General features: G+C 48.7%; 4 protein-coding genes across 4 annotated transcripts; 3 read left to right on the forward strand and 1 right to left on the reverse strand.

Moving 5' to 3' along the window:
* Window positions 1-202: 202 nt before the first annotated feature.
* N7516_005208 (TFIIH/NER complex ATP-dependent 5'-3' DNA helicase subunit RAD3) lies at window positions 203-2,810 on the reverse strand (the record flags this gene model as incomplete). Its single annotated transcript, XM_057217928.1, has 4 exons — window positions 2,743-2,810; window positions 2,226-2,682; window positions 2,059-2,175; window positions 203-1,999 (listed from the first exon to the last, which is right to left on the reverse strand). The coding sequence occupies exons 1-4, from the start codon at window positions 2,757-2,759 to the stop codon at window positions 203-205; spliced, it is 2,388 nt and encodes a 795-aa protein (XP_057079811.1). The 5' UTR covers window positions 2,760-2,810.
* Window positions 2,811-3,103: 293 nt separating this feature from the next.
* Window positions 3,104-8,371, forward strand: N7516_005209 (ubiquitin-protein ligase RKR1; the record flags this gene model as incomplete). Its single annotated transcript, XM_057217929.1, has 8 exons — window positions 3,104-3,403; window positions 3,461-3,854; window positions 3,912-5,637; window positions 5,693-6,540; window positions 6,595-7,008; window positions 7,058-7,431; window positions 7,489-7,788; window positions 7,850-8,371. 8 exons carry the CDS (start codon window positions 3,104-3,106, stop codon window positions 8,369-8,371), a joined length of 4,878 nt encoding a protein of 1,625 aa, XP_057079812.1.
* An 824-nt stretch (window positions 8,372-9,195) lies between these two features.
* Window positions 9,196-11,644, forward strand: ppm1 (protein C-terminal leucine carboxyl O-methyltransferase ppm1; the record flags this gene model as incomplete). The annotated part of the gene is made up of 5 exons (XM_057217930.1): window positions 9,196-9,552; window positions 9,611-9,790; window positions 9,853-10,002; window positions 10,326-10,629; window positions 10,710-11,644. 5 exons carry the CDS (start codon window positions 9,196-9,198, stop codon window positions 11,642-11,644), a joined length of 1,926 nt encoding a protein of 641 aa, XP_057079813.1.
* Window positions 11,645-13,595: 1,951 nt separating this feature from the next.
* On the forward strand, window positions 13,596-15,050 carry N7516_005211 (SUN domain-containing protein; the record flags this gene model as incomplete). Its single annotated transcript, XM_057217931.1, has 1 exon — window positions 13,596-15,050. The coding sequence occupies one exon, from the start codon at window positions 13,596-13,598 to the stop codon at window positions 15,048-15,050; it is 1,455 nt and encodes a 484-aa protein (XP_057079814.1).
* Between the last annotated feature and the right edge of the window lie 680 nt (window positions 15,051-15,730).

Here is a 15,730-nt window from a genome sequence, read left to right on the forward strand (position 1 = left end):
GAAATGATTGAGGATGAATGCTTCGGATCATTTGCTATATTACAAAATTTGCTTAGATCCTCAGAATGTTTAGGAAATTTGTCTTCAATTGCAACGTAAATGGTTTCCTCAGAAACACCGTGGTAATAGCACCATGCCCAATTCCAAACGCCCAGCCCATGCCAATAGATGACTCATTATGTAAAGAACAAACAACATTATTTTATGGCGCATCGAGCATCATGAGGTCTGCATCAATGTTGTCGTCGTATTCGTCCACGACGATCCGAGATGCGGATGGGATCATCCCTTCCATGGCGTGTCCGTGATTCACCTCCTCTCTCATCATCCGCTCTTCCTCGGTTCTTCTCTTTGCCTCATGGCGTTCGATATCAGCTAAGCCCCAGGTGGAAATGCCTTCTTGATCTTTCGATCTGAAAGGCTGGGCCATGGTCCGCAGGAAGTTCTTGGCATTTGATACAGCCATATCAGTGCTAAGATTGGTTTCGCTGTCCAACATTGCCTGGTTGATCCATTTGGGTAGTTGAGGGCGCTTGCGCTCGAATCGACGATCTGCCAACACCATGACTCCGTAGTCGTCCTTGCCACGCAGGACACGACCCAGACACTGGGCGGCATGTCGAATCGCATCGAAAGATAAAAAGTCATTCTCTCGAATACGATAATTCTCACGCAAGAACTCGAGACGAGCTTTCAGAATCCGAGATTCGGTGTATTGGAAGGGAACACCAATACAAAGCACTGCACGACCGTAATGATGATCGAAATCAATACCCTCGGAGACTTTGCCTCGAGCGACACAGAACAAGATCGCGCCACGTCCATTGCAACACGCTGTTCGGTAAGTCTCCAGGGCGAGTGAAGATTCTTGTGCGTCAGGAGTTTCGACAAGAATCAATTTGTAGTTCCAGATCTGATCCAGAATACCCATACCTTGCCACATACTGATGATTGATTCCATGTACAGATAAGAGGGGAAGAAAACGACAACACCGTCGGGTGTGATGCGAGCAAACTCGGTCACTAGACTTCCGTAGTTTCGCACAACACCAGGGTCATTGCGAATCCCAAACGAAGATGAAACCTGTGCTTGATCTGAGCCTCGAGTGACGATCATGGGCAAGAAAGATCGTCGAGCAAGTGTCATGCTATAGGATTCTTGCAGAACAGCGTCGAACCCCAGCATCTTCGGATACATTTCCAGGGGCGACAAAGTTCCCGAGGTAATGATCACAGAGCTGAAGCGGTCGAACACCGGCTTGATAGCAATGGCGGCATCCAAGCACGCGAAATGGAGGATGGGATTTGGTACAGTAGCCGCTTCGGACTCGAAGGGCTCAAGGATAAGAACGAATCCCTTGTCGTAAGTTGCGACCAGTGTTGCAAATGTGGCTACCTCTTGAAGAGGTTGATAATCTTCAATGTTGATAAGTTCCAGCGTCCTTACAAGTGACGTTAAACGCTCAGCGCAAAACCTCAAAGGCTTCCGTTCAATATAGGTAAGGTCTTTTAAGTGAGTGAGAAAAGAAGGAGGTGTTTCGGATATGGTATGGGTGACTTTCATCCGAGTCTTCAGATATTCGATAAATCTCTTCATGAAAGAGACAAAATGCTCGGCCCGGCGGATGTTACCAGGAACGGCTTCCTTTAGTAGGTCATCTGGCAAGACCGGATTCGAGATGAATTGATCTTCTTCCCGTGCCTTCTCAGCTTCCTGCAGCCCCTCCACCAATTTTGAATATTCGTTCTTGAGCTTTTCCTCATCGGTGCTCTTCATTTCTTCGATCCTGCGTTCCAGGTTGTTTGCGCCCCGTGTCGCTTTTCGTAGGGAATCCTCGCTCAGGTCTATACTGAGCGATTCGATACAGACGTTGTCAATGTTGTGCGCTTCGTCAAAGACCACGATGCAATCTTTCGAGAGCTCTCGAGATACTCGTTCGGCAATTTTCGGATCGAGGAGATAGTGATAGGAATATATAATAATATTGCACCACGGCATCTAGTGAAGTTTGTTAAAAATGGAAAAATTTGTATGGTGATACTCGCTCAAGATCTTACCATGCGCCGAGCGGAGAAGTAGGGACATTGCTTGTGCTCTTCTCCATATCTTGCCAATCCGTCCAGTGTGAAAACACCCGGGGGGACGAGGTTATGCGGTTCAAGTAAGTCAAGGTTCTAGGCCTGTTAGCTAGTTCAATGTTGTATTGCAGATAGCAAAGTCCTACCTCATGGTAAACACAAAGCTCAACGTCTTCACCTCGCTCCTTCTTCTCCTTGACGAATCCAGCCGTCAAGCTCCTGCACCTGGCATCAACCACGGTACCACTCTTCTCTCTCTTCACTGAAGGGTGAAGACACAGATTCTTCCGACTAGTCAGGCCCAGCGCTCGAAATTCCTCCACATGGCCCAACTCCGTAGCACGATGTTCCATCAGAGCCTTCAACTCCGCTAAAGCTTTCTCGATCTCAGACATGGTTCGGGAGCAGTAAATGAGCTTACGGTGCTCCGGATAGTGCTGTTGGTAGGCGACGATCAACGACAGTAGCGAAACTGTCTTGCCAGTTCCCGAAGGCATTTCCAGCACACAGTGACCCCCTGCATCGAGGGTCTTTTTGAGATCACACATGTAGGCATATTGTTCGGGGTAGATGCGAGGATATGGAAACAGCACCGGAAGATCACTGTAATAGACGGATATGGTTAGCTTGGAGAGTAGATAGGACCACACACAGGGGACATACTCAATGAAGAACTTCATCTTGGCTGGGCTCCGATGCAGAACGCAAGAGGGCAAAGGATAAGAAGAGAAGAGAGAGCTCACTCTCATCTTTCGCGGCTCCGCCTTTGCGCTTGTCCTATTTGGGACAGCGATGACACAAACTCACGTGATGGCTATCTTGGTCCCGCGGATCTTTTGGAGATCCAATATTGAATGTGTTTGCACCTTCTCACACGCGATGGAAGAGTGATACAGCGTTCAAATCAAATTGAAATCAAGGAATTCACAGCCAGAGCCCGCTTGCTCTCTCCGAAGCCTTTCCAAACCCTCAATTTTGAGATCCTCCCCCACTACTTGCTTATCCCGCTGACCTCATACCCCACATGAGCAAAAAGTTCAAATCCCAGGCCTCCAGCAGTCGCGCTGCTGCTAGTGCCTTTGGGTCATTCGGGGGATTCTCTGGTGGTCTTTCGAGCGAGGGAAAGGAGCCGTCTGCTCTCACATACATTGCAGCACCGCCAGATCTTTCCCGCATTGCGGAGCAACAACTAGTTATTGCATTCAAGAATTTACTGAAGAAAGATGACATTACACGATTGAAAGCTCTAGAGGAGCTTCGTGACCATATATCAACAGTGCAAGAGACGAAAAGAACTCTAGACGATGGGTTTCTAGATGCATGGGTATGTATAGATCGCTCCTATATAAAAATACCAAGTAATAACATTGTTTTCTCCCAGGTCAGAATTTACCCCAGACTCTCGATTGATTTATCACGGCGAGTACGCCAAATTGCCCATCCGATACAAGGGACAATCTCTGGTCTTGTTGGGAAGCGGATCGTGCCCAATTTACCCAAGACCATCGGAGCATGGATCGCAGGAATCTACGACAACGATCGACCAGTCCACCGTGCCGCCCTTGAATCGTTCACAAAAGTCTTTACAACCGAAGAAAAAAGAAACAACGTGTGGAAGATCTACCAAAGCTCCATTTTGGACTTTGTAGAAGATGTTATTCTTCACCAGACAGCCTTGACATTGAGTGATGAAAGGACAGTGAAGAGAGACGATGCCGAGGGGAAATATGCCCGTGTTGCGGGAGCCGCAATTTTGCTTTTCAACCGTGTACTAGGTATGTTACGCGTTTCTACCTTGCAATACTCCTTGTCTAACGATCCATTGTCTGTAGGCAATGCATCCGATGAAGATTTACAGAAGAATCTACCAGAAATCGAGAACTTGTTAGCCAGCAAGAATCTGTGGGCTCTCTGTTATCACGACGATCCATCTGTTCGCCGCTCCATATACATCCTGCTTCGATCTGCGGTTTCCCGAGAGCCCGGATGGATTGACTGGAAGACTCTCAGTTCAGCCGTCATTGGGAAATCTTTGTCTCTCCAGCAAATCGGATCGGCTACTGAATTGTCAGAGTCCCTTCTCTCACTATCTTCGCTGAGGCCTCAAATATGGACAGATGACTACACAGGGAAATCATCTGCCTCGAAGAGATTGCGCCAGTACATGCAAAAAGGGTCTCAAGGTGGACATTGTAACTTCTGGTCAAATCTAGACCAATTGCTTCGAATCATCCCACAAGAAGTACTAGCAAGTGCTGACAAGGCCGCTGCTGACCATGGAATTACCTCTACCAGCGCAATTGCCTTGTCTGAAGCTTTGCAAGAAGGCCTCAACTCGAGAGAAGAACCGCGTTCAAATCTTGCCATCGGATGGAAATCCTATACTCAGATAGGAACATGGCTTGCAACATTGGTCCCCCAGGAGCAAAAGTCCGAATTCATCGCGAAGAGACTGTCTCCTTTGGTGGTGCAGTATGTGAAAATTGACCCAGAGCTGACACAATGGTCACTTCCGGCCGAGTTAGCCGAAGGAATTTGTGTGGATTATGTCTTCACTCTGGCTTCCACTAAGCAAGCCCAGGAACTGCAATCATTGTGTACATTCCTTTCCGATGGACTACTAGAAGCTGTGAAGCTGTCATCTCCAGAACAATCAAAGGACTTCCTTGAATCTCAAGACTCAATATGTGCTCAAGCCAAACGCCTCTTGGATTTGAAGTCTGCTGTTCTCTCACGGGTTGCAGATATCGAGGTCGAGTCCCAAGTATCGGAGGTCTTTGAAAGAACAAGCACTTCTCTTCTTGAAGGTTGTCTCGAAGCCCTACGCAGCCGTAATGGGAAACCATATGGAGCGGCCGCCACGGTAGTGGAGTGTGTTCGCAGCCTGCCATCTGTCGCCAAAAGGTCTCAAGACCTCCAATACTTTGTGCAAAACGATGCACCGGAGCTTTTGCTTTCGCCTTCTGCTGATCGGTTGATTTCAATCATCTTGCAATGTCGCGAGTGGGATGGATTTGCATCTAGTTTCGAGAACGTTGTTGAGCGAGCCTTGGCCCTGGAACTAGAGCCATCCAATGTGCATGTACTCCAAAGCTTACTTTCCTCTCTCGATTTCAACCATGCTGAGCACAAAGACAAGATCAACTCGCTTGTTGTGCGGGCTCTTGGAAAAGCTTGCCAAGGAAGCCATGTCCATTGGCCTATCATCACTGCAGTCCTTCAGAACAAAACATCACACGGCGTATTGATGGATCAGATATTCTTATCTTTGATCGAGGCGCTATCTTCAGATGATAAAGTCTTTTATGCCTTGCATGGGCTTTCTCATATCGGAAAGTCTGCACCATCTTCAGTTCGGGTGTTCCAAAATGGACCTCTTGGATCGAAGTTAGCAGGAAAGCTACTTTTCCTCACAGAATCACCATCTGAAGAGGTAGCAAGCTTGGCGGAAGCGTTGCTGAAATCATTGAAAGAATCTGGTGTTGGCGATACGAGTGCTAAGTCGGGCATCGAAATTCTCCAACATGGATTCAGTCATGTGGACGAAGAATCATTGTCGTGAGTACTCCATTACCGCTATATTCTGCTGCAAATTGTGCTGACTTGGGTTCAGGATTGAATCACTTCTTGCTATCGCAGAGGAATTGCTGCCAGGTCTTACGGCTGAACGCGCAACTAATACCGCGAAGGATATTCTGCCCTCTCGTCGTTCATGGGAGGAGTCTCTCACACCCTTTCTCCAACTTCCACCTCGCCCTTCCATTGCTATAACAAGCCCCCTAGGAGGTGCTGTTCACTTGATCCAGCGTGAACTATCCGACTCCTTTAAAGCTTTATGGCCGACTATTCCTCGCGATTCAGACCATCGGTCTTCTGCATTCCGTCTCGCAATCTTCACCATCAGCATTCTCTCTACTTCCGAGTTATCGAAACATCTGGACCAGGAGGACCTAGAGACTTTGTTCCATTTCTTGCCCTTGGCAATTCAACTTATAGATGACGATTTGAGTATCGAGAATTGCAATGGCATCTCAGGTCTCGAGTTGGCTGACCAACGAGAAGAGTACATGGAGATTGTTTTCGCTGGTCGAAAGGTGCTCGGTAACTGGATTCGTGACAATGAACCAGTCAACTTCGCACCCGAGAGAACCATTTCCTCTTCTTTTGCCGAGTTCTGGGAAACCAGACTAGAGGAACTAAAGGGTACATCCCCCTTGGACTATCGGGTTGGTGAAGCCTTCGTCAAGATAATGGCTGTTACGGATTCATTGCAAAAATCCAAGTCATCGGAGGACGTTGCAAAGATCTGCAGAGAGGCTCGAACAGCAAATCTCATCCGCTCGGCATCATTGTTTGCCGTATTGAGAAACTCCATACTTTCAAATCCCATCGGAAACAGAATCTGCAATGAGCTAGTCGCCGATTCCACTGGACTCAAGCCCCAGGATCCTTCCCAAGTTGGTAAGTGCCCGGCAACACATTAGCAAATATATCACCGATACTAACTGTGCGTAGGATTGCGGAAGCTGGCTCTGTTGAATATTCTATTATCAGGAGAAGAAGACGTTGTCTCCACCATTCCGACACAGCGATTAATCTTCCTCACCAAGAACTTGATTGAATGTCTTCAATCCGGCTCAATGGCTCTTGGTTTGAAATCTGAAGTCATCCAAACTTTGTCTATTGTTCTTCCAGCTCTCGGGGAAATCTATGGATCCCATTGGGAAGAAAGCATGGGCATTCTAAACTCTGTGTTGCGGGAAACTAATGGAGGCGAAGAGGCTCTGCCATTGCTAGTGTCATCTTTCAGACTCTTCGCACGATTGAAGTCTACGGCGGAAAGTGACAGCAATGACGATGTCCAGGATGCTTGGTTAGATCGAAAGGCCGGTCTTTTCAATGCCCTGGCCTCCACTATTGACAGTTTTGGTAAGCACTTTAGGTTTCCCTCATGACTGATATGTCTAACGAAATATAGATTCTTCAACCACATTCCATCAACCTCGGGATGTTGCTGTTGACTTGTTACGACGCCTGATCAACACTATCCCCATTGACAGCTTGGAGGATGTCAGTGAAACTTTCCACCTTCTGACTGCGCACAGTCGAGCAGTTCAGCGAACTGCTTACACCATTCTCCATCACTATATTCCCCATGCCCAGGAGAAGGTATCCTTTGAGGTCGCCCTATCAAAGACTGCAGTCAGTCTTCCTGATGAGCTCGTGTCTCTATTGCTTGAGCCGCCGACAATGAAAATGGTCTCTGCTGCCTACGGAGATGACAAGATGTGGACCAGTATGCGGGCGTACCTGCTCAGCTGGAAGGTTGTATTTGACCATTTCTCAACTGCTGTAAGTTTTGACGCTTCCACGACTGATTTTACATAAATTTGCTAACGGTCCACTCAGTCGCTTCCTGTTCAAGAATACTACCTGTCAAGCATCAGAGAGAACAATATCCTCATCCCACTGCTGGAATTCACGTTCGACTTCCTTCAAAAATCACACGGAAAGATGATTGATGCATCCAAACTTAATATTCGATCATTTGAGCCAGATGAGTCTGAGAGTGCCGAAAAGGAGACACAATGGCTCCTGGTACATTTGTACTACCTGTGCCTGAGATACTCTGCCAACATGACCAAGAATTGGTGGATTGACACCAAGAAACGCATCAAGGGTCCGGTGGAAACCTGGTCGGAAAGATACGTAAGTAATTTTGGGTGGTCGGCCGTCTGAAAGCAGCAACCATAGCTAATATTGTTTCCAGATCTCCCCACTCGTCGTTGAAGATGCACTCAAAAGCGTGACCGAATGGATTGCCACCCAGGATGCAAACGAAGAGCGCGCACTGGAGGTGAAGATTTCCCCGAAGACAGGTGAAATCATTGCCAGCATTCCAGTCGACGAAGAGTCACCTCCAGTTGCCATTTCTATCACTCTCCCACCCGCGTACCCGCTTCAACCCGCGTTGGTTGTCGGTCGCAGTCGTGTTCTTGTGGACGAGAAGAAATGGAAGAGCTGGCTGCTGACGATCCAGGGTGTGATTATGTTTGCCAACGGCAACCTAGTTGACGGGTTGTTGGCCTTCCGACGGAACGTCCAAGGTGCTCTGAAGGGCCAGAGCGAGTGTGCTATCTGTTACTCTGTCATTTCAACAGACATGCAGACACCGAACAAGCGGTGTGCTACTTGCAAGAACACCTTCCACTCCGTCTGTCTGTTCCGCTGGTTCAAGAGCAGCAACCAGAGCACTTGTCCTCTTTGCCGAAACAACTTTGTTTATGTTTAGATACTTTGTTTAAGATCACTTGTACATAGAAAAGTGACATGACATGATAAACATAGGACGGGAAGTATCCCGGGATCCGATATCTTATTTTCAGTACAACGCTCAGATTCCATCAGGAATAAAAGGACCACTCACTCTGCATACTGTACCCTATAGCTGAGACCAATGAAACAAGTACGTTTCGAGCCATCCTCAATTGGGAAGTTGACCCGACGGGCAGCTTCAGTGTGCATGTTGAGACCAACTTTACAATTAGGGCTCTATATCTGCCTATTGCCCTGGGAATGGATATATGTTTTTGCCGAAATGTACATGAAGAATTACAGTTCGCCAAAACAAGTTAGAGCAAGTCAGAAAGATCTGACGATTTTATTTCCTATAACAACGCGGAGAACTACCCCAAGGTATATGCAGGCGGGTCGCCTTTCCTACTCCATATCCAATGACCTACCATGTTTAAGCTTGTCTACCCTTGCTCAAGCCTATACAAGCGTTGATTCAGGCTAATTGCGGGGTTCCTGTTCCATTTCTTCACGGCTGAACCTGGCAATCCTACCCACAACACAGATGAGCTTTCATACTCAAACGACCATTAGGCAAAAAGCCCCGCTCGGTCGAAAGGAACAATCTTGGAAATTTCCTCCTTGATGAGCTGCTATACGGCAAAGTGCAATGGTCTTCTGACTCCAATTGTTAAGGACACATTCTAATCTACATAAAGCAACTGGTCTCCGCAGTACAAAACATCAAATCTACTTGCACACATAAGCATATTCAAGGCAAAGCCTAGCTTGATCCAATTTCGATTGATATTCATTGACGCCATGGTCTCTAAAATCTTGACATTCTCCATCCTTGTCGGCAGCGCCCTTGCTGTCCCGGTTGAGGTTGACGTCGAGAAACGTATCAACTGCCCGGGCGTCCACATCTTTGGTGCGCGCGAGACCTCCGTATCCCCCGGATACGGTTCATCCAGCACGGTCGTCAATGGCCTCCTCAATGCCTACTCGGGGTCTACAGCCGAGCCCATTAGCTACCCCGCATGCGGTGGGCAGTCGTCCTGCGGCAGCGTGAGCTACTCAAACTCAGTTGCCCAGGGCATCGCAGCTGTTGCCTCGGCTGTGAACTCCTATAACACACAGTGTCCATCGACTAAGCTTGTTCTGGTCGGATATTCCCAGGTGAGCTATATCCCCTCGGTCATTCAAAACAAAAGACCAACTTCTTACGATAACCTAGGGTGGTGAAATCATGGACGCAGCCTTGTGCGGCGGCGGCGTGCCCAACCAAGGATACACCAACACCGCAGTGCAGCTGTCGACCTCTGCTGTGAACATGGTCAAGGCAGCTATCTTCATGGGCGATCCACTGTATGTGGCAGGATTGCCGTACGATGTTGGAACTTGTGCTGCTGGGGGCGTATGGTCTTCCCTATTTCCCCCCTAAAGTTGGGAGCTTTGAATCTAATGCTCAAGATATAGTTCGACGCACGTCCTTCTGGCTTCTCTTGTCCATCGGCTAGTAAGATTCAATCATACTGCGACTCCTCGGACCCATACTGCTGCAACGGCAGTAACGATGCGACCCACCAGGGATACGGAGCTGAGTATGGCACACAGGCCATTGCCTTTGTCAAGAGTAAGTTGGCCTAAGTGCAGATCTGGTGCCAGCTCTACTATTACGTATATATCGGTGGTAAATGTTGAGCTCGAGATATTTAAAGTATATCCTTTCTGTAGTTGTCTTCGTTGAACATCCTGGTTTTATAAGCTTTTAAGTACGTCAGGACCTTTAACAATGAAGATTAGGGTTATAGTCACCGAGTCGATCAAATGAGAAATATAGGCGACGATGTAGATTGATTTGGCAAAAATATATACAATTGAATACAATTGAGACTGAGTTGGAAATATTAATATTTTAGACGGGGGAAATCCATGTCCTGGGCAAATAGCTACCCCACCACGGAAGCCCAAGCTCCAAGCTTCCTCCATTCCCCATGGCCTCTCACATTCCCAACCTAAACACTCTCCGACGAGGCCGAGGCCAAGGCCGTGGCATAGGTCGCGTGGAAGAAACTGGACCTTCTAGATTCCCTGGACTCCCTTCTGGAAAAGACCGCATCGTTCAAGGCACGGACAATGACGCAAGCGTATCCCGCCTCAGCGCCGTCGAGCTAGGATACCTAGAGGATGCATACGCAGCAGCATTGGCACCTGTCGGGGCAGCGACGCGGAGATTGCCAATTATTAATAGAGGTGAGTTGGATTTCTCAAACCATGCTATCCCTAATGAGAAAAGAGCCTATGGCTGACCGGGGCATCTGCCCGCGCACCAGGAACCTACGCCCGCACAACAGCGATCGACCAGCTCGTGGCCCGTTTCCTCGGCCCGAGCTCAGCGGAAAATATACACAAGAAGCAAATTATATCTCTAGGCGCTGGCTCGGACACACGCGTCTTCCGGCTTCTCTCGTCACGCCAACCCCCGGATTTCGTTTACCACGAGCTCGATTTCGCCGTCAACACGGCAGAGAAGATCCGTGCGATTAGGTCGGCACCTGTACTACAGAGCGCGCTTGGGATTGACTCGACGGAGGTTTCGTCGGAAAAGGATACTCGAGTTACCGTGTCGGAGGCCGGGGACGCGCTTCATTCGCCCTCGTACCATGTCCACCCGGTTGATCTACGGTCGCTGTCGACATGCAGTGACCCTGCTGGAGTACTGCCAGGCGTGGAGACGGAATTGCCGACTCTGCTGATCTCTGAGTGCTGTTTGGTCTACCTATCGCCCATTGAAGCGGAACAGGTGGTTGCGTTCTTCACGCAGCGCCTTTTTGGTCATGGGAATCCAGTATCTGGGCCTGGAGATATATTGCAGGCGGCGCAGCCGAATGTCGCTCCGCTCGGATTGATTCTTTATGAGCCCATTCGGCCGAATGATGCATTTGGTCGTACGATGGTGTCGAACCTTGCGGCGCGGGGCATCCAACTGAAGACCCTACCTACGTATGCGTCGCTTGAGGCGCAGAGAGGCCGATTCCAAGATCAGGGCTTTGGGGATGGCCAGGCTGCGGCTGATATTGAGTTTATCTGGAAGCGGTGGGTTAAGAATGACGAGAAAGAAAGAGTTGCTGGACTGGAGATGCTCGATGAGATGGAGGAGTGGGAGTTGCTTGCACGGCATTATTGTATTGCTTGGGGATGGAGAGACCGTCATGATGTCCTGGCTTTTGCTGGGTGGAAGGACCTCGAAGGCCAACCAGGCGAGTAGCTTCATTTGTGAATATTTGATGTCTGATGATACAGCTCTATAACGAAAGGTCATGATGAATGTCTGAAAATACAAACCAGAATACCTTTGGGGCAAGAAGCCCTGTCCAACACGATGCAGTATCTACGGAGCAAATTTAGAGGGCGATGTAGTGCCGCCAAATAACTTTGAACTGTAGTGAGCGAGGCTGACTAGGTTCTAACTTCTGCATATTACTTCTTCCCTGGTCCAACCTCACAGTCAGGGGGATTGAGTATACAATATAAGGGTGTGACCGTGCCAATGTGACTTGTCATATACTGTCAGATGCACTGGGGCCCCGCGAAATCTTTAGGCTGAGTGGATACTCAACATGCGAGGAACATCAACAGTCCTTGCAGCAAACTCAAAAGAGACTTCCTGTTTATCGTGCGTGATGCATTACCTTTCTCGATTTCCAGTCCTAGCACCCATTGTCGTTACAGCTGTATGTGATCAGCTGACGCAAGGCTACTGTTTTAGGGCCACTGGAATATCCGACAAATAACTAGCTCATCACAAATCAAAGTCCGAAGAAGTACAATAAGAAAGAGTACTTATAGAGTCTTTGTCCTTGACGACGTAGGTCCGGAAAAATGGAATTATCATATATACTTGGCCCAAGCGATCATATGCCGACATTCGACACCTGCATCACGAACTAAATCAGCTCCATGCTGCTTGCATCGATATCCCTACCTACTTTTTAATACAATTTGTGCAACTCTTGGCCCCTCTTGTGCATAGCATCTGATGGAGTACGTGATTAAAGTGATCATAGCCGTAATCCTGTGGATTCCTTGTTATGCCATCAAAAAACCCCATATTCTCCTAGGCCAAGCTTTAACTAAGACATGAAGAGGCACATTGACAGTCGGGGCAGCACGTTCCAAGGCTTCGGATATCCTGGGCCATTTGATTCCGTGTCTATCAAAGAGAAGCGACAGTTCACTAGCCAACTAGTTAGTTAATGATCAACAGGTCCAGACCGGAACTGTGTGGTGGGTTTGATTGGGATTAACGTGCTACCAGGCTAAAGGAGAAATGTATCCGACTTGAGACTATTAGCCTGGTTTCCCCATTCATGTGCTTCGGTGGAGTTCTCTCCTTTTGATGTACGTATATTCAAAGTACGATGCATTCTGGGTTGACTTGATTTTATTTTCCCAAACATTTATTGCAATGGAAAGATGCAAGTTCCAGGTTAGAGAGGGTTGAGATATCATGTGATAAAGATATCCCAAGGTTCCCAAAAGGTTACGCCGAGCAACGCGTTCTTCCTCCACTCTCCTCCAACTTTCTGCCCTCCAGGGCTCATTTATGAAATTACAATTTGCTTTTTCGCCGTTGAAAGAGTTCGGGAGATAACTCCACAAAACCCTATCTCTTAGCTTATTGGTCTTGCACCCCCTGCCAAGCAGGAACCATCGGGGTAATGGTGCTCATCATTGGCTGCAGGCTATCATCGCCCCTGACACTAGGTGTCTAGTGGTTCCATGTGGCTGTCCACTAGTGGAGTTTGCTTCAGGGGCACAGCTTTTGGTACTCCCATCATTCCTGTTTCGGGGGAGCAATCATGGAAATTATGGGCAATCACGGACGAGCCGTCCATAAAAGTCGGACCTGCTCTGGAAGTCTGCCCTGTGCCGGAATTGCGCGCAGATCATCCCAGATCTAACGCTTTTATAGCCTAGCACACTCGTGGACCTAAGCCAGGACCCTGCTCACCTAGTGACCGTGTCCCTTTTCTTGGGGCTTTTCCCCGTTTCTTTCCTTTCCCTCGTCTTGACCTTCATTCTCTGTGAGCACTGTGTCTGTCCTTGGCCATCGGCCGTAAATTTTTTTTTGTCACTCGTTTGACTTAGCCATTCGCTTCATATATTCATTCGTTGATTAATATTTATCAATTTGCAAAGTCTTTCCCCCTGACACAATGAAGTTCCAGATCACATCCTTCCGCGCAGCCGCGCTTGTCGCCCTCATTGCGAGCGCTGAAGCTGCCAAACATAGCCATGGCAAGAGCCATAACCATGTGGCTTTGCAAAAGAGGAGTGGGAAGTGCGAGTTCCCCTCCGACGCCGGCCTGGTTGAGATCACCCCCAATGAGCAAAACGCCGGTTGGGCTATGAGCCCCGATGAGCCTTGCGAACCTGGCAACTATTGCCCTTACGCTTGCCCTCCCGGTCAGGTGTCTATGCAGTGGGATCCCAAGGCGACTTCCTACTCTTACCCTATGTCCATGAGGGGTGGTCTGTACTGTGACGATGACGGCAAAATCCAGAAACCATTCCCCAACCGTGACTACTGTGAGTCGGCCACTGGTGTTCTCAAGGCCCACAACAAGGCCGGAAAGTCTGTCTCTTTCTGCCAGACTGTGCTGCCCGGAAACGAGGCCATGCTTATCCCCACCATGGTTGATTCGCTCGCCGATCTGGCCGTGCCCGGCATGTCCTACTGGTGCTCCACTGCTGCCCAGTACTACATTAACGCTCCTGGTGTCACCGCGGAGGAAGGCTGTGTCTGGGGTAGCTCCGAGAACCCTGTCGGTAACTGGTCCCCGTACACTGCTGGTGCCAACACCGACACCGATGGCAACACCTTCCTGAAGATTGGCTGGAACCCTATCTACCTGGAACCCACTACACCCTTCCGCAATGTCATGCCTGGCTTCGGTGTCGAGATTGAGTGTGAGGGTGACGGATGCCATGGCCTGCCCTGCAAGATCGACCCTGCTGTCAACAATGTCAACGAGATGATCGGTAAGCCCTTCTCTGGCGCTGGTGGCGCCACCGGCTGCGTCGTGACCATCCCCAAGGGCGAAACCGCGCACATTATCGTCTTCGAGAAGGAGAGCAACGGCAGCACCTCGTCCGAGACCATTGAGGTTTCCACCAGCACTCCTACCCCCACTAGCTCCTCCAGCTCCAGCTCCAGCTCCAGCTCTAGCACTAGCACTAGCACTAGCACCTCGACCCCCACTCCTACTCCGACCAGCACCAGCACCAGCACTACTGAGACCCCCACCTCCACCTCCACCTCTACTCCTTCGTCGACTTCGACCTCGACTCCCACTCCCACTTCTACCTCCACCTCTAGCTCCACCTCTAGCTCTAGGTCCACCTCTACTGCTAGCTCCACTTTTAGCTCGAATTCCGTGCTGAGCATCACTAGCCCCAGCGCCCGCCTGCCCAAGTCGAGCGCGACACTAAGCTATACTTACCAACCGCACGTTCTGACGGGTTCTGCTGATATCCAAGCGGCCTCCAAGACGACTGCTGCCGCTGCCGCTGCGTCCACATCTTCCGCCACTGGCGGTGCTACCAGCGCCACCGTCTCTATGCTGACCCTGGCCTTTGGTGCTATTGCCGCCATGGTCGTGAACATCTAAATCAGCTCCGACTGATTGGGCTATATTGACCGTACAATATTGCATCTATGTACGGGACGGGGGTGTGTACAGACACCATTTTGGGGCTTCCTTTCTGCGCTATATTTGCCCGCGGGCATCTAATATTGTTTTGCTTCTTTCACATTTTTTTTTTTTTTAAATTCTACTTCTACATAATTGGTACCGTATGGTGTGATGAGAATGATGATATATTCCTAGCTAGGCTACCCTATTACTTGTTTTGCGTTTCCCTTCGATCATAACGCTCCAGCCATCCTCCTAGGTAAAGAATAAGCTTTATGCAACATGTCATATACAACAGTCTACCCTATAAAGATTCACCCACCCCTAAACTAGCCAAAAGATCTACCAATTTTCTTTCTAGTTAATTCAATTTAGCGTATTGTATTGAACATGTATGGCTATGACTTTGAATTCTTCCTTCAACTACCTCTCTATAATTCAATATAATTCAATTTCAATTCAGATTCAGTTCAGATTTAGGGGCGCCACTCCTCTAGATACCTTTCCTTTCTTAGTTCGTCTCTTACCTATCTCCTCATTTTCATTTTCCTTTCTTCCCACCCTCAGTTTCTCGTCTTTACTTGGTGATTCAGTCTAGTCACCCGTCAGCGTCAGTTAAAACTTCTCATCATACCACATTACTCTTGCGGTTGTCT

Source organism: Penicillium verrucosum, assembly GCF_028828655.1.
Source record: "Penicillium verrucosum strain IBT 35672 chromosome Unknown utg000001l_segment0_segment0, whole genome shotgun sequence".
Taxonomy (NCBI): Eukaryota; Fungi; Ascomycota; class Eurotiomycetes; order Eurotiales; family Aspergillaceae; genus Penicillium; species Penicillium verrucosum.